This window comes from Sceloporus undulatus, chromosome 4, assembly GCF_019175285.1.
Source record: "Sceloporus undulatus isolate JIND9_A2432 ecotype Alabama chromosome 4, SceUnd_v1.1, whole genome shotgun sequence".
NCBI lineage: Eukaryota > Metazoa > Chordata > Lepidosauria > Squamata > Phrynosomatidae > Sceloporus > Sceloporus undulatus.
In genome coordinates, this window is record NC_056525.1 from 164,249,785 (window position 1) to 164,267,862 (window position 18,078).

Consider the following 18,078-nt stretch of genomic DNA (forward strand, 5'->3'; position numbering starts at 1 on the left):
ATATGTTCACAATGTGGTCCATAGTGACTCTTCCTTTCTTGAACCCAGCATGCACCTCTGGGATTTCTCTCTCCATGTATGCACAAAATCTGTGTTGCAGAATTTTGAGCATAATTTTGCTTGCATGGGAGATACCCAATAAAACCCATTTACCCACGACAGAAAATCCCAGATTCTGACATTGCTAAAGGACTCTCACAGCTTTAAAAAATGATAAACAGTTCATCAGTGGATCAAAAACAAGCTCAAAATATGGTGGAAGTTAAAATTGTCTTCATTAGGCGGGATTGTAGAAGTCAAAGCACACATTCTATCTAGAGTTCTACTTCATTTTCAAATACAATAATCCCTTTTATACTGGGCCACCATAAATTTAAAAAAGTGACAAGTGAAATTGGAAAGATAAATTGCTTGGTGCAGCAGCAAAGAGAGGTTTAGCAATCCCAAAGTTGGATATGCACTATAGGTTTTCTGACTAAAGCAACTGAAAATGTGTCATGAGTGACAATGGACGTTATAGCAAGGTTATAGATTGCTACCAAAATGTAAGCGGCATCTGAGGAATAGAAAAGCTTATGTTAGCACTTCTTCTATTATGTTAAGTTCAAAGTTGCTACAAGCTTCCCTTGCATACTGATATTCCAGACGAATATGGCTATGTCTCTGAATTCTCTTTAAAAAATTAACTTTGCAAACAAAATAAAAATTTGCAGGGTGGAAGGATGGGACATATGTAGAGAAAGTGATCTACTTCAGAGGCATAACCCAATATCATAGGAACAAGTTTTCACAAAATGTAGATTGCCAAAGCTCAAAGTTTCTGTGATTGCAAATATTCAATTACATCTTTAGAAACCAGGGAACCACAAGATAACTTATAAAACTTGAATCTTATTGTATACCTTCAAAAATATGAGAAGGTAAGTTTCAGAAATGATTAAGTAGCAGAATATGGATTAGGAAATTAGGAGCAAGGCCTGCTTGGGAAATGGATCTTTCCATTGACATCATATATCAGCAATGGAATAGAATTTAGATTTTGGCTGTTTAAGGAAATTTTAATATGGCCTGAAGAATACATGTTAAAGTTAGCGCATAGATGGCACTTCTGCTTTACTCAATTGAACAGAGAATAGCTACTAAAACTGTTGGGAGGGATAGTGAGAGTATTTGGTCTTTTAAAACATATGTGGGCTACATATTCTTAAATTGTGAAAGTTTTAGTCTAAAGTAACTACATTGCTAGGAAAAACCATAAATCAATACTTCCTCAGAGAGCTTTATGACAGTTATCAATCTTTCAGGAGAGAATAAAAATCAATTGCATAAGAAACTACTTTGGTTCTACTGGGTGCAGTGAGATTAGAAATCACTAGGTGTTGGAATAATAGTAGATTGTCCAAACTATCTAGACAGAGCATGAAATATAGCCACATTCAAGAAATTATCATTTCTACTTCAGAGTGATTAGAGGGGAAATAAAAAGACATGTTTAAAGAAATCTGGATACTTAATATTTAGTCTGTCAACATGGATGCCAGACATTTGGATTTGTTGTCGACCAGAATGGAATCTTGGAATGTTTTCTTTTGACAACGTAATTTGAAAATTTATTTAACATAATTTAAAAAACAAAAAGAAAAAAGTGACATGATTTCTAGAGTTTGACTGAAGAGGAGTTTGGAAAATGCTGACAGTTTCAAGAGATAACTGGGTTGGTAGTTATTTGGCTCTGGATGTATTTATTCTTTGTTGTTGAAGAATGTATTCTGTACAATAAGTTAATAAACAAAACAAATTCATGGAGGAGGGGGAGAAACTGAAAAGTAGAGGTTGGAAGTAACATGCTACCTTTGGGGCAAGAATTTGAGGGCAGAACCATTTCTTTTTTTACAAAAGAATGCAATGACTGGTAACATCATTGTTGTTTGGATGTCTTAAGCTCAGACCACAGCACCCATAGAGCCTCAGAATTAAAAGGAAACCCTGTTTTCAGATGTAAGACAACATCTGATGGTTTTAGTTATTTTGTAGATGTTGTTACTGTTCCTGGATTCTAAATGGCTTATTTCCTACTGGAAGCTAAACTGAGAATTCTGTTAGAGAAGCCTATGAATGTCAAGTTATGAGTCATAGGAAATCATTTTCATCTGTGCTGTCCCCACACTTTTTATCTCTCCACTTCATCTTGCATATCATATTCCTTCTAATAGTGAATTCAGTAGTCCCTGTGGCAGCCAGCAGGGCAGGAAAACAGGATCACCCGGACAAGGTAGTAGTGTTTTCCAGAGTCCTAGGGTTCCTGAAATATGCCTCACCCAAATTAGACTGAAATCAGGCTAAAACCCGTCATTCAGAAATGGCTCCTTGTAAGCCAACATGGAATTCTCTCACAGGAACAGAAAAAGTAATTTAAAGCTTCCTGACAGCAAAGAACTATCTTGCACTCAAAAGAAAATGACAAAACAGTCACATACTTTGAGGTAGGGGCCCAACTAGCCTCATGTATATGATTACCCTGGTGGTACGAGGGCTGCATGTAGTTGCAAACATTCTCCTTGATATATCATCCTCCATTTAGCACCATAGTCTGAGGTGGAACAGAAAGCCCATTTGGTTGAATAATTCAAGGTTCTTCAATGTGAGGTCAGTAAATGTGTTTTCTCAGACATGCTTACAACAACTTTTCACACCTTTACATGAATCTAGAGCAATTTGCATACCCAGGGAGATGATCCACCCACCCATGCACCACTTTTAGCATGTTTGGGCAATGCAGTTTTGAGAGGGCTACTGTGTAATCACATTTTATACCCAAAATGGTAAGGGAGGGGAGACCTGGATTGGGAAGATAGCATAGGGCAGCAGTGGGTGACCACTGCAGGTTTAGGATTCAATTTTCTGCCCCTGAGACTATGCCAAAAACAGAAGTGGCAAGAAATATACTACAGGTTTTGTAAAATTTTTAAATGTTAAACAGTGCAGGGACTTCTGAAACATATTTGAAAAGATGAATTGTTAATCATGAATGACAGAAAAGTGTGGTCTGGACAGTCTGCAAGAGTCAAAAGCTGCAAAAACACCTTTGGGGTGCAAACGGTCCCAAGGTTGCACTTTGCCCAACATGGGGAAAGGAACTTGTTTCATTCCCTCAAGCATTTTTTTTTGCCATCAGCCACCTCACAGAAACTAGATGAAACAAACAGCATCAAAGATGGGCAAGAGGTAGAGTTAGCTCTGTGATCCATCTGCAGGCCACCCCAACCTATTCCTTTCAAACATAAATTAATGTAAAATGGCAGTCAAAACCTCCACCTCAGGTTGTTTCAAAAAGAATAGCTATTTTTTTAACAATGCATTTAGGGCAAGTCTTAAGATAAAAAGTAATATGAATAATTTATGCAGCATGGGCAGGAACAATCATTTGAGACACTTCAGAAGAAACCACAACAGAAATGAAACATAAACTTTTATTTTATTTGATGAAATTACAAAATATTAAAATTTATAATTCTGGCACAACACTTTGTAAAGCAACAAGCATAAGCGAGCTATGAGATTTTGCCATATTCACTATTAACATTAAAAGTGCATAACATATTTCACAGTATACAATTTGCAGGCGAGTTATCCATTTCCTTCCTTTTTCTTCAGTTACTATTAAACCCAGTTGAGCTGAACATAAGCCCTAATGCTAAGTAACATAAGAATGTTTAATATTTAGAGTTAAAAAGCAAACCTGGAAATATGACAAGACATTTTTGTCCAACTGTGAAGAGACCAAGAGAGCAAAATCTGAGCACATTGGGAGAGTTAAACATGTTCTTTAAATGAATGTATAAGTGATTAATTTTTCTTTAAACTACTTGGTTATTTGGCATTTGTGAACTGCTCCACAGAACCTAGAATTTGAGGTCTGAACTGAACATATGGTTAAGCAGCTTGAATGATGTTCTGCAGCACTTGAATAGTCTTGGTACACATTCACTAACTCTAGTGGTAGAAATTCGACATGGCCAATAAGGAAAATAAGTTCTAGTTCAAATGTTCCGTTTAAAACAGTCCAATGAAAATACACAAAGCTGATTCTGTGTAAAATTCCACTGCATACCAAATTACTGAATCACAGCTGATAACTGGAATTAAAATGGAACGTGCAAGTTCAAGATTTTGGTCCTTCTGACACACCAGCACTACTCATCATGGACCCATTATTTCTTCATCTCTCTCTCTTCTAAGCAGCAAATTTTTCAGCACCTCAAAATATCAGATGGCCCAAATGCTGACATTTAGACAAAACTACCACATTCAACATTTGAAGAGCCAACACTTAAGTTTGTGTGAAAGAACAAAAAAAGTAAACATAGCCATTCAGTACTTAAGCAGTTGGTGATGCGACTGCATCAGTTTTAAGAACGGATAAACCTGTTTAGATCTGGAAGACTCAGTGGTAGAGTTGAATTAGAAGCAGTTGTCTCATTTTGGGCCCTACAAAAATTTCCTCTTCTCCCAAATCTCCACATACCCCTTTATTTCTGGTAGTGGAAGACCTCTGGTTCTGGCAGAAAACACACTGGTTGCTGAGGCTCTTGTAAGAGAGATATCCTAGGCACTTTGATAATATGGTATAGCAGAAATGATTTCCAAACTGCCAACTGAATACTGGGTCTCCATGGCATCTGTAACCAACAAGAACTTGGCAATACAATTCCCCAAAGACCACTGAGGGGTACTTTGCAAAACCAAATTCTACCTAGTTAATGAAACAGACATCTTGGATTAAAACCTTGACACAATATTGACAGGCTTGCAAGCTGCTACTACCAGAAAGGAAATCTAAGCACTTCCTTGTGTTACATTTAATTCTAGCTGGCACCTCATTTCTTTACTTCAATCTCTGCTCATTAAAACAATCTCTTTCTCTTACTGAACTGGCAGAGTTAAACATGAATTCAAACTACAAACAGCAAGCAAGTGAACCAAGCAATTGCCACTTAGATTTCTTTTTTTATTTAGTGGGGGAATTCTTGGTGAAATGGGGGAACAAGATCTCAGCAAAGACTGGGTCATCCATCTTTCCTTAAGATCTAAAACTGTTAAAAGCATACTTCATTGCCTCCATACCAAGAAATTGGGACCATATAGCAACAGTTCTACTACTGAGATTTCATATATAATATAGTGCTTAATAGAATATGGGAAATACTTCATAAAACTTACTATGAAAGTTTCAGGAGTGGGAACATTAATCAAAACAGTCTAAATTCTGAAAATGCTGGTAAGAACTCAAAATTTATCTCCACGGGAATTTTTTATGAACAAATTAAAATGTTCATTCTCCAGCTTGATTCTGTTCTCTCATACAGCACTATCACATCATTTTTCAAGAAGGGGCCTACTCATTCTCCATGTACTCTAGCATCAAACCACATACTTGTATTCAAATTTCCCAACTCACAAACCAGACTTTGGCTCAATTATGTGCATTATCCCAGAGGGGAAGCACTTTATTTTTGGCTAGTTTTGCTGTTGTGACTAGATTTGCCTCATCTATTTGAATGTCTTCACACATAAGTGGCCAACCATATAAGTACATCATACAGAACGCTTGGTTCATGTATGAATGCAGGAGAACTGTACCAAGTAAAAACAATGTATGTTTGAAACAGTCCCAGATTAAGAAGTGGATCACTGAATCAAACCTTTCACTACTATTAGTATTGTTCCATAATTGCCATTGAATAGGCCACTCTGAAGCTCTGCTTTTACAAAAAGGCAATAATCTGTGTTTTACTTCAAATCACAGAAAAGAAAAGAAAAATGCAGTCTTCTTCATTAGCCCTTTCACAAAGTCTTTTTAGTAAATTTTTCATTTGTTTCCTTCTTTCACCACTGAAGATCACCACTTCTTCCATCCAGAGTATATTTAAATGAGGCATATTCAGGCCACAGATACAGTTCCATTTAGCAGCAAACTGTCAACCTTTATAAAAAGAATTCACTTCACAGTCATTCTGCTTCAGTCCGTCTTTTCAGATTTTTCTTTTTGTAGCATGCAACGGCGAACTATGCTATCAAAACTTGCAATAAAATATAAACCAATGAAGCGAAAAAATCCCATAAAAATAACCTGCAAATGGGAAGACAGGAAATAAATTTATTCAACATACTTTTAGCTAGTCATCCCTTACCAATGCATTTTCCCATCTATTAAATGTCAGCTACTTGAAGGGACATATTTGACTATTCAAATATGGATGCAAGAGATCTAGCCCAACTTAACACAAAACATAATGGTGATGTGGAGTTTATTGTATAACAAGAATAAGATGATCTAAAGGTCCAAAACATACTGCAGAAATAATCTAGTTTGAGACTGCTTTAACTGCTCTGGCTCAATGTTTGGGAATTCTGGACACTGTATATTTGTGAGATATTTACCTTCTCTTTCAAGAGACCTCTGGTGCCACAATAGGCTACAATGCCCAGGATTCCCTAGCACTGAGCCAGCATAGTTAAAGCGGTCTCAAACTGGACTATTTCTGTAGTGTGTTCTGGACCACTGTCTTGCATTTTTAAGTATAACTTCTAAACATTTTGTAAAGTATGTCCAGGAACAGCTGTGTTGCCCATGAAGCAAAATACAATAACATCCAAAATCTGTAAAACAGTGATACCTTTACTGGGGCAACCAAAATGCACAATATAAAATTCCACTGGCTTTTTCAGCAGGCAAAGGAGTTAAAAATCATACAGGAGAAAAGAAAAAAATATGACGATGTTAGTCAAAAGAAGTATCATTTTGTCTTGCTAATGGAATTTAATATTTATGGCATTTAAGAATCCCCCATTAACCACATGGCTAGAAGGAGGAGAGGCCCGCCTGCACGAATAGCCTTCCATACCATCTCAACTGACGACAACATCCACAACATTTTGACAAAATGCAGGCCTATGCCTAACATTGTCAATTTTTCTTTCTTCTGTATAATTTTTAACATCTTTGCCTTATGAAGAAACCAGTGGAGCTTGGAAAACTTGCAAGATGTACATTGTGCATTTTGGTTGGCCCCATAAAGGTATCACTGTTTTGTGGATTTTGGGTGTTACTGTACTTGCAAAGTATGTGTGACCAGTGAACAATAGCAATATATTCAAGATAATAGATCAGCATATATAATACAGAAATCATAAAATCTGGAAACAAGAGCTATGGAAAGTAACAAAACCTTGAAGATAGCTCAAGAACTGACAGGTGGGAAGTGTAACCTGACTACCACTGCTATATTATGTGGCTGTTAGAGAACCTTATAGACTATCCGGGCTGCGGAATCAACAGCCACTGAATCATACTGAAGGAAATTCCCACATAGAATGTTATAGAAATCTAGATGAGCATTTACAAGTATGCATCACACTGGGGAAGTAATTCTTAGGAAATTAATGTAGGCTTATCAGTAAAAGCTGGTGACCGGTAATCTGGTAACAAATAATCTCCATGGACAACGATGGGTCTTGAACCAACCACAGACTGCATAACTGTTCCTTCAGAAGGAGTTCAACCCCATCTAGAACAGGCAAAGTCCCCAAATCTCAGACACCAGAAACCATATGTGCACATCTTTTTAGGTTTCAATTTCAATTGCTTAGCTCTTACTCAGCCCACTACTGCCTCCAGTCATTAGTTCAGTATAATGCACAACTTCCTCTGACTCATGCAACAGAGATAAAGCTTAATGTCACCATTATACTGATACACTATGCCCTAAATCTACAAAATGATCCACTGGAACATGATTGTGTGTGTGTGTGTGTGTGTGTGTGTGTGTGTGTGTGTGTGTAGTACTGAAGTGAAACAATGTCCTATAGTGTAACTGCCAAGGTGCCAATATAGTCAATGCTATTTTCTATGACCCACGCCCTGCAAGTTTGAGTAAAACCACTGTAAAAAAGAGTGTCTCTTAACACACATGGTGGAAGCCTGGACAGGAGTGTGGTCATAATATGAAATACCAGTAATACCCAATAATGTTGGAAGGAACTTGAAAGCCATTAAGTTTAATAGTTTTTCATTTGGGACTGACTGTTCACCTGTTAGCTTTCGCATAACACTCTTCCAAAAGCAGCAGTGAATACACTGTTTTGCTATTTAGGGTGAGCAACATTATGCAAGTAACATGTTCTCATTTATTGTAAGCCATGCTTGATTATTATTTTAATAGAAAAGTAGTCTACACTAGTACTCCTCAGAATGGTTGTCCATAGACTGGTGTTGGTCCACAATCATTCTCATGGCTCAATATAACATTTTGAGCAATATCAATAGCAGGCAATTAAGTACAGCGCGCCTGCGTCATACGTGGGTGCGCCTTACGCGGCTTGAGCATATGCGCTCAAGCCGCGGGGCGCGCGCGGGGCGGAGCGTCCCATTCAATTGAATGGGCGCACGCGCCCGTTGTGCCCCGCCCGAACCCCATTGTTTACAATGGGGCTTGAGCATAGGCGGAATTCACCTTACGCGGTGGGATCCGGAACGGATCCCCGCGTAAGGTGAGGACCCACTGTAACACAAAAATAATGCTTTTCAAAGTTACAGTCATTAACTAGGTCAAATTAAGGTTTATTCCAAGATTTACAGCATATAGTAAGTTTTGCTCTCCATAGATGGAATATGTCATTATGGCTCTTTAATTTAACAGCTGCTAGCATTTTAAGCAAAAAACCAAGACAGGATTTTTAATTACGCAGATCCAATAATAATGAATGCCCCACATAATCCCAACAGGTACTGTAAAACAGACAGTCTGACTTTTCTTTCTTACCGCCTCTAGAGCTTCACCAATAGAAGAGACAGGTGACATTCCACCGGTCAGTACTGCCAACATGTGACCATCTGCACCAACAGAGCTGAAAAATTTTCCTTGCTGGGTGGAGTAGAAGAAAATATCAGTAGTTTGCCAACTACTCAATCATAGGACTGAATAGTAGTAGCCAGCATGACATTTCTATGTTGGTCAGCAAATGTAACATCGCACAGTGCACACAGATGCAACCACATACAAAGACTGAGTTGCCACGGATAATAGAAACACTTTTACCACCTGACTTGCCAGGTTACTTGAAGATGTGGTCTGAGTTACACATGCACTAGTTTCATCCTGACTGGATTATTACAGTATCCTTTATGTGCAGCTGCTTTTATAAACATCTCTGTAACCAGAATATGTACAAAATGTGGCCAACAATATATAAACCATACCGGTTCACTATTTACTTCCAAGTTCAGTTTGAAGCACTACAGTGGTGCCTCGGGTTACGAAAATAATTCGTTCCGCGGCCGCTTTCGTAACCCGAAAAGCCTTCGTAAGCCGAAAACCCATAGGCGCTAATGGGGAAAAAATTTAAAATAGCGCCGGAGTTTTTTCGTAACCCGAAACAATAAATCCCTATGGGATTTTTTCGTATCCTGAAAAATTCGTAACCTGGGTATTTCGTATCCCGAGGTACCACTGTACTATTAACCTTCAAAATGGCCTACGAGTTCTTGCTCTTTAGATTGGATGTTTGACTCGCAATTACTGTAGATTGGACCCTCTTTAGTGGTGCTTCCATTTTGGAATTCAGATTCCCCCTTTCTCATTTTTAGATGGCTCTTTAATCTTTTTTATTTCACCATGCACATTATTTGATTTCTTCTGTTTAAAAAATAAAAACATTATTTTATACAATTCTTATTTGAATTTAATGGTGGTATATGAGCACAGCCCATGGGCAGTTAGGAACCGAGGCAGGGAAACATCATTTTCCAATGCCTTGTTGCACTGGCATTACGGGGGGGGGGGGGGGGGGAGCTGCGCCGGGTAACATCCTAAGTGGGGGGTGACACCACTGCTCCTGAAACACCTACCTTTTGGCAGAAACAGGCTTTGGAATTCACCTGCTTCCCTTTAAAATGCTTTAAGAGATGGTGGTTGTGGGGTAAAGCTCAGTGGGAAAAGAAAGGAGAGGCCCCAAAGTTTTTTAAAATTAAAAGTTCAAATTTCAAAATTTTAAATTTATTTTTTTCAAAAAATGATCTTTAAAAAATATTCTTTTAAAATTTTTTCTTTAAAATAATCACATTTTAATCAAATCATATGCACAACCTACATGTATTTACATATACATTCACTATGTATATGTAAATACATTTAGGTTGTGCATATGATATTGTAATTTGAAGGTATAATTTTAATTTTTCTACATGTCTATATCACAACTATCAACATGACGTTCAGTGGTATTTGGAAATTATGATTTATGAGTAACTAGTGCAAAAAAGCATTACTAAGCATTCTGTATGGTGTGAAATGGGAGGAAGTCAATGTGTGTGTGTGTGGCACCATGAGTTACCGCATTGGGTGACACCAACCCTAGGGATGCCACTGCCCTGTTGGCTTAAACAAGCAAGGCAAAAAGTGCAGAGTGCATATAAGATGTGGTTGACAAGTTGCTTTCTTCTTCCCATTGATTCTGATAGAAGAGAAATAAAACTACACTGGTTCCAGCAGTGGCATGATCCTCCCCCCAAATTCTGTGGAACATGTCAGAGGACTTTAAATTGTGGGATGCTCTTGCAATGTCTTTTTTTTTTTTTTTTTTTGTCCTCTCTGGTGTTGCAAAATCACCAACGTGGACGTTTCTGTAGCCTTGTGAATCAGCTTTACGAGTTCATATCTTCCTGTTTAAGGGCACACCAGTTCTCATCATGCTCAGATTCAAAAAGTTCCTATGGTCCCTGGGATGTCCACCATAAACCTCAACATTACAATTCTGTCCTGAAATGTTTCAAGAAATGAAATGATGCCTTCATAAAACGCAGGATTAAAAAAATGAAATAAACTGGTGGTAGAAAAGACTGTTTTTATAACAATGTGAAATGAAATTTGTGTTGAATTCAAAGTGAACTATTTACATAACTGTATGTTGTAGATAAACTGAACTATTTAAATACAGATGACACTAAGGCTATTCTAGTTCTAGTTTTTATGGAGAAAGCACATGCATTGTTGTTGTTTTTAAATGATTCAACCTGCTTCCACTAATTGAGCAGACCACCCAATTTCCACCAAGAAAAACACTTTATACAGTATTTTACTTACAATGGCATCTTTAACAATAATTCTGGCAACGTGATCAGGTTGGCAGATAGATGATGCTTCTGAAATAAGCTTCGTCTCTAAAAGCTTGAATACAAGTGTACAAATGTTACACAGATATAAAACCAAAAAGAAATTCCCAAGTACAGCCCCAAAGTTCAACAGGTTGGCTGAACATATGATAACTGTTAGCCAACATGTGATCACCACCTGAACCTTTTTTTCCAAAGAAGTATCTATATTTCAAGACCAGGTTCAGAGTTATTGTAAGTATTTTATAGCAGTGATCAAGTATTTTTATGTCACCATTAGATTGCAACTGGGTTTTGGTGAGCATACTGTACAAAGATTTTGTACAAGAATATAGTAGAAGGTATTGAACAAAAATCAATAAAGCTCTTTAGTTTCTGAAATCTTGTGGATCAGCTCTACAGTTTTTGCTAGTCGCGATCAGAAACAGAACAGATTTTTCCCCTTAGATTCAACAGACACACCTCTGACTATTGTGTTTCTAGCAGTTTGGAGATATTATCCATATCACAGTCCGGATCACAGTCAACATCTTAATTCTTTTCTTATTGGGAGAGTCAGGAAATTGGGATAGAAGGACAGGTTGCTTACCTGTAACAGTATTTCTTCGAGTGGTCATCTGCGAATACATACAAATGGGTTTCACTGCGCCTGCGCAGTGCTGCTCGGAACCTACTGGAATCACTGGGCAGAGTTAACTCTGCAACATATTGAAACTTTTTGGCGGTAACTCCGCCCACCCGTTATAAGGCCCCTGCCTTCCCGCTCTTTCCCCAGTTCCGCAATTTTTCCGCCAAGCAGGCGATGGAAGAGAGCCAATAAGAGCAGGACACTGAGGGGACGGACGGGTGGGATTTGTATGTATTCGCAGATGACCACTCGAAGAAATACTGTTACAGGTAAGCAACCTGTCCTTCTTCTTCGTGGTCTCTGCGAATCATACAAATGGGTTTAGACTGACAAGCTAAGGTATGCGGCGGAGGGAGTGTCCTGAGACCAAAGCTATGGTAAACCAAAGGTATATTTATTGCAAATAAAACACCTTGAACCATAAAAGAGTCAGTCCTTTTTGTTCATGCACAGATCAAATAGCAATAACCTTGCTAAACCTGAGAAGGGAACAGAGGTCATGCAAGACCGATCCCATAGGACTTGTGCAAATCAACATTCAACAGCATAAACAGTGAAAAACTGTATAACACAAACATCAGTAGTGCAATCAATGCAATCCTGAAACCAACACAGCCCTCCCGAAAGCTGCGTCCCGGATGGCCCTGGTGTCCAACCTATAATGTTTAATAAAAGTCAGAGGTTGGGACCAGACAGCAGCCTTGCAGACCTCCTCCAATGGGATTCCCGATAGGAACGCGGAGGACGCTGCCATCGACCTTGTGGAATGGGACCGAACCCTGCCAGGGAGAGGCTTGCCTAAAAGTTCATAGCAGAGATGGATGGTACCCGCCACCCATTTGGACAACCTCTGCGCAGACACAGGCAACCCTTTCTTCGGTTCCGAGTAGCATTGGAAAAGTCTCTCGGATCGACTGGAGGCAGCAGTTCTGTCCAGGTAAAAGGCCAGCGCTCTCCTGACATCAAGAGAGTGCAGGCGCCGTTCCTCATCCGACGTCGGGTTGGATGCGAGAGTGGGCAACACAATGTCCTGGCACATGTGAAAGGCAGACACTACCTTAGGCAGGAAGGTAATGTCCGTACGGAGGACCACCTTGTCCTTGTGGAACCTCAGGAACGGCTGGTCCCTCCGCAAGGCACAGAGTTCGCCCGCACGGCGGGCAGAGGTGATGGCCACAAGGAAAGCAGTTTTCCAAGTCAATAGTCTCAAGTCCGCTGTGGCCATCGGTTCAAAAGGCTTGGATTGGAGGGCGGACAGTACCGACTCCAGACTCCAAGCCGGCGTTGGCACCGACACAGGAGGGTACAGGTTGGCACACCCTTTCAGGAACCCCTTCACCAAGGGGTCTCTGAAGAAGGAAACCCTCCCCCCGAACTGATATTTGGCACAAATGGCAGATAGGTAGCATTTGATGGATGTGAGGGACAGCCCTCCATCCAAGAGTGCCATCAAAAACTCCAGCACCACTGGAGTGGAAACCTGTGCAGGAGACAAGCCCTTTTGGTCTAGGAAGAGGCAAAATCTCCTCCATTTCAGGGCATAGGACCGCTGGGTGGAAGGTTTCCTCGCAGCCAGGATCACCGTCCTCACCGACTCGGGCAAGGCAGTCAGGGCTGGATCCTCCAGGCTACCATCGGTAGGTTGTCGATGTCGGGGTGGAGAATTCGTCCGTCCTGGGTCGACAACAGGTCCGGGCGAGGCTCGAGGCGGAGGAAGCACCTTCTGGAGAGATGCAGAAGAGAAGCGAACCAGGGCTGTCTCGGCCACCAAGGAGTGATCAGGATCGCGTCCGTGTGATCTAGCATCATCTTGGAGACCACCCTGATGATGAGAGGGAAGGGGGGAAAGGCATAAAGGAGTTCCCCCGACCACAGGAAGGCGAATGCGTCTCCTAAGGATCCGGTCATTGGCCTCCTGGAGCAGAACTGGGGACAATGGCTGTTCCATCCGGTCGCGAAGAGGTCGATCCGGGGGGTTCCCCACCGACCGAAGAGGTAGCTGACCGTCTCGGGATGGAGCCTCCACTCGTGGCATACCGAGGGTGATCTGCTCAAGCGGTCTGCCAAGTCGTTGTCCTCCCCTGGCAAGTGGATCGCCTGAAGGAGGATCTGTCTCTGTATGCACCAGTCCCAGATGCGCAGGGTAATCTCGAGGAGGGTCCTTGACTTGGTGCCACCCTGCTTGTTGATGTAATACATCACGGTGGTGTTGTCCGTCCTCAAGAGCACCACCCTGCCTGTCACAGAGGATTCGAAAGCTCTCAGAGCCTTTTCGACCGCGAGCATCTCGAGGGCGTTGATGTGGAGAAGACTGTCCGAGTCCGACCATTTGTCTTTGACCACCAGGTCGAGGAGATGGGCGCCCCAGCCCTCTAAGGAAGCATCGGTTGTCAGCGTCACCTGTGGTTGTGGTTGGTGAAAGGGCATCCCGGCGCACACATTGCGGTCGTCCAGCCACCAGTTGAGAGAGGCGGCTACCGGTCTCGGTACCGTCAGCCACTTGGATGGGGAATCCTCCATCGGAGAGAAGGTCGACAGAAACCAAGCCTGGAGCGGGCGTAGGCGAAGTCTCGACCACGGCGTCACGAAGGTCGTTGACGCCATGTGACCCAGAGCGATCTGGACGTCCCTGGCTCTCACCCTTCTGTGGGAGATGCAAGGTGTCAGTGATGTCACCAAAGATTGGAAGCGGTCTGCAGGAAGGAAGGCGGAGCATTTTTCGGAATCGAGGATGGCTCCGATGAATTTCGCCTGTCTGGACGGAGTGAAATGGGACTTCTCCTTGTTGATCACCAGTCCGAGAGAACCCAGCAGCCGGGTGGCGAATGCAATAGCCTCGTGCAGTTCGTGCTGGGAGTCTGCGACGAACAGCCAGTCGTCTAAGTAAGGGAAGACTCTGTAGCCCTTCCTGTGGAGGTAAGCCACCACTGGGGCCATGCACTTTGTGAAGACCCGTGGGGCTGTAGCGAGCCCGAACGGGAGCACATTGTAGTGGTATGCGTCGGAGCCGACGGCGAAGGCGAGGAACCTCCGGTGGGACTCCCGAATTCCGATGTGGAAGTAGGCGTCCTTGAGGTCGACCGTCGCGAACCACTGGTCCTGGCGAAGGAGAGGCAAAATAGAGGCTAGGGTTACCATCCGAAACCTGCGATACTTGAGGAAGAGGTTTAAGTCCCTTAAGTCCAGGATTGGTCTAATGCCTCCGTCGGCCTTAGGTACCGTGAAGTACCTGGAGAAAAAGGCCGCATGGAAGGAATCAGGAGCTAGTGGGGAAATAGCCCCCTTGTCCAATAATGTGCGCACTTCGTCGAGAAGGGTGTCCGAGGGTGGGGTGGAAATGAAAGCTCCGGTGGGCGGGAGCTCTTCGAACTCGAGGGTATAGCCCCTACGGACGATGTTTAGCACCCAAGAGTCGGAGGAAATGGAAGCCCATGTGTTGATAAAGGGCTTAAGAATGTCCAAAAAGCTTCCAGGGGAGGCGAAGTGCGCGGGAAGGTTTCATGCCCTCTTTTTGGACTGGTCAGGGTCTTGCCGTCGGTTCCTCCGGTACCGAGAAGACTGATTACGGCGGCCCGAGGACGATGGGGATTGAGACGGGTACCTCTGGCGTTGGGAGCCCTGTTGTTGGAATTGTCGGTCCTGGTAAGAAGACCTATTAAACTGGCCCTGTTGTTGTTGCCAGGGGCGGAACCTCTTACGGAAGGGGGCTGAGGTCGGGGCAGACATACCATGTTTTCTCGCCGCCGCCTTCAACCTGAACTTCCGGTTCAGCTTGTCATCCGTCTCGGCATGGAAGAGGCCCGAGTCATCTATGGGCATGTCCTCTATGGTGGACCTAACGTTGGTGTTAAGGTCCGAGCCCCGCAGCCAAGCGTGTCTTCTTAGGGCGATGGAGGCCGCCATGGCCCTGCCCGAACATTCCACCACGTTCCTGGATGCGGTGATGAGCCACGCGCCGATGGAATGGGCCTCATCCCTGATCTCCGTAAGGGTCCGCTGGGCCTCATCAGGAACGTCGGGCACGATGGGAGAGATGCCCTCCATGAGGGTCTGAATATAGGCACCCATACAAGCGGTGTAATTGGTTGCCTTCACCGCCAGTGCTGCCGCCGCGTATGCCTTCCTGGCCAAGGCATCGACCTTCTTGGCCTCCTTATCAAACGGCACAGCCGCTTGCCGTTGAGTCGCAGTTTGCTGGGCACCCTCAACAATAGCAGAATTCTGCCGAGGGTGGGAGGTCAGCCACGGAGCAGTTGGGGCCGAAACCTTATAAAGGGATTCGATCTTGCGCGGCGGTCCCACCAGGGAGGAGGGGCAGTCCCACGAGCGTCTGACTAGGGCTTCCAGGGACGGCATGAAGGGGACCAGAGGTGTAGAGTGGGCCCTGCTGCGAACCCTGCGTTCGAGGGGGTCCCTGGCTTCTTCCTCAGGATATTGGAGGTCGATGTCCAGAGCCCTGGACATCTTGATAACATGTTCAAGGAACGACCTGACATCATCTGTAGGAGAAGCCGCCTCTGGGTGGTGCAAGAGCTGTGGCGAGCTCTGGGCTGGGTCGTCATCTCCCGAAGAATATTCCGAATCCACAGGCTCGGGTTCGGAATCAGAGGGTACCAGGTCCACAGCAGCCTATGGTCTGGGAAGTTCGACAGGCCTGTCCACACGCCGAGATGGAGCCGATGTCGATGGGCCTGGTCGGTCAGGCAGCTCGCGACGATGGTATCCTTGGCCACGAGGTTGGTCCAAATCCCGGGGACGGTCCCGACCTCGGGAGGATTTGGAGAGGACCACCTCCTTAGGGACCGGGAGAAAAAATTGGTCCGTCTCCGAATCGTAGTAATACTGAGGATCAGTCGGAGAGCGTGGAGCCAGCGAAACTGGAGAAGGAGACCTCGGTGGCTGATCAGCTACCTCCTCGTCGTCCGACAGGAGGAAAGGAAGCGTTGTCGCCGACTGAGTCTGAGTTGGCACAGTCTGGGCAGCGGTGTCCCTACGGCGGCTCGCAGTCGGGGAATGGTGGAGGTCCCCTGTAGGTGAACGATTGTCCACCATCGGCGTGGCCAGAGGGTCGGCCCGTCCCGGAGAATCGGGACGCGGGCGGTCACGGCGGGACTCCCGGTGAGACTTGCGAGGTAGGGAAGCGTCGTCCGAGCGCCTCTTGGAAGGTGAGCCCGAATGGGAGCTAGCCTTGGAAGTCGACTTGGACTTCTTAGCCGAAGAGGACAAGGTCGCCTCCGGGGCTGAAGACTGCCTCTTCTTGGCTGACTTGTGACGAGGCGGTGCGTCCGGAGGGAAGAACTGGATCGGGGACTCCGAGATAGTAGCCGTCCGACCAGCGCGGTCTTCGGTACGGGCAGCGGAATCCCTCGAGCCCGAGGGTTCCTCGGAGACAGTGCCCCTCGGTGCGGGGTCCGATCCAGACTTGGACTTGGATCTCTTCTTCTCCGGAGCTGCCCGGGCCGTTGCCGATGTCTCAGAGGAGACTCCCTCCATACGGCCGGTGGCCGTGTCCTTCCCGACTGATCCCGATGTGCGGGGATGTTTCGGTGGTTTGGGAGCTGCACCCCGAGCCGGCGGGCGAGAAGAGTCCGAACTCCCCTTGTCCTGCCCCAGAGAAGTAGAAGGAGGGGCGCTGGAAGGGCCGCTACGAGCCTGGGCAGGTGGAGCCGAAGCAGAAGGCGCTGACGCCGGGCGAGGGTCCCCTTCCCTGATCTTGCCCTGGGCAATAGCGGATGTAAGCCGCGACTCCCGATTTTTACGGGCTTGGGAGGACATGGACTTACAGAGGCTGCAGACCCTGGGGTCGTGGTCTCGGCCCAGGCAGAAGAGGCAAGAGGAATGGGGGTCCTGAACAGGAACCTTTCCGCTGCAGATGTCACACTTCTTGAAAGGAGGGGACATCCTGCGAGTGAAGCGAGATCCAAGGGCGAAGTCAAACAGTCCGAAGGTCCGAAGTTACCGGGGCGGGAGAGAAAGAATGGTCAAAAACAGTCCGAAGGTCAAAAACGAGAGTGATTCCAATCAAGCAAGAGCAAGCGAAAGTTCCTAGAAGCAGCTAGCGCGGCGGAAAAAAGGAACTGGGGAAAGAGCGGGAAGGCAGGGGCCTTATAACGGGTGGGCGGAGTTACCGCCAAAAAGTTTCAATATGTTGCAGAGTTAACTCTGCCCAGTGATTCCAGTAGGTTCCGAGCAGCACTGCGCAGGCGCAGTGAAACCCATTTGTATGATTCGCAGAGACCACGAAGAAGAAAATTAAGTACATAAATACAGAGTCAGTGTG

At 44.4% G+C, this 18,078-nt stretch overlaps 1 protein-coding gene across 1 annotated transcript in view; it reads right to left on the minus strand.

Moving 5' to 3' along the window:
* Window positions 1-3,456: 3,456 nt before the first annotated feature.
* The window catches only part of KDSR (3-ketodihydrosphingosine reductase), a 42,008-nt gene continuing 27,386 nt past the window's right edge, over window positions 3,457-18,078 (minus strand). Inside the window, exons 8-10 of the mRNA XM_042461654.1 lie at window positions 11,142-11,225; window positions 8,823-8,924; window positions 3,457-6,130 (exon numbers count right to left, since the gene is read on the minus strand). Coding sequence (XP_042317588.1) covers window positions 6,020-6,130; window positions 8,823-8,924; window positions 11,142-11,225 — 297 coding nt within the window. The 3' untranslated portion in view covers window positions 3,457-6,019. The remainder of the gene's footprint in view (window positions 6,131-8,822; window positions 8,925-11,141; window positions 11,226-18,078) is intronic.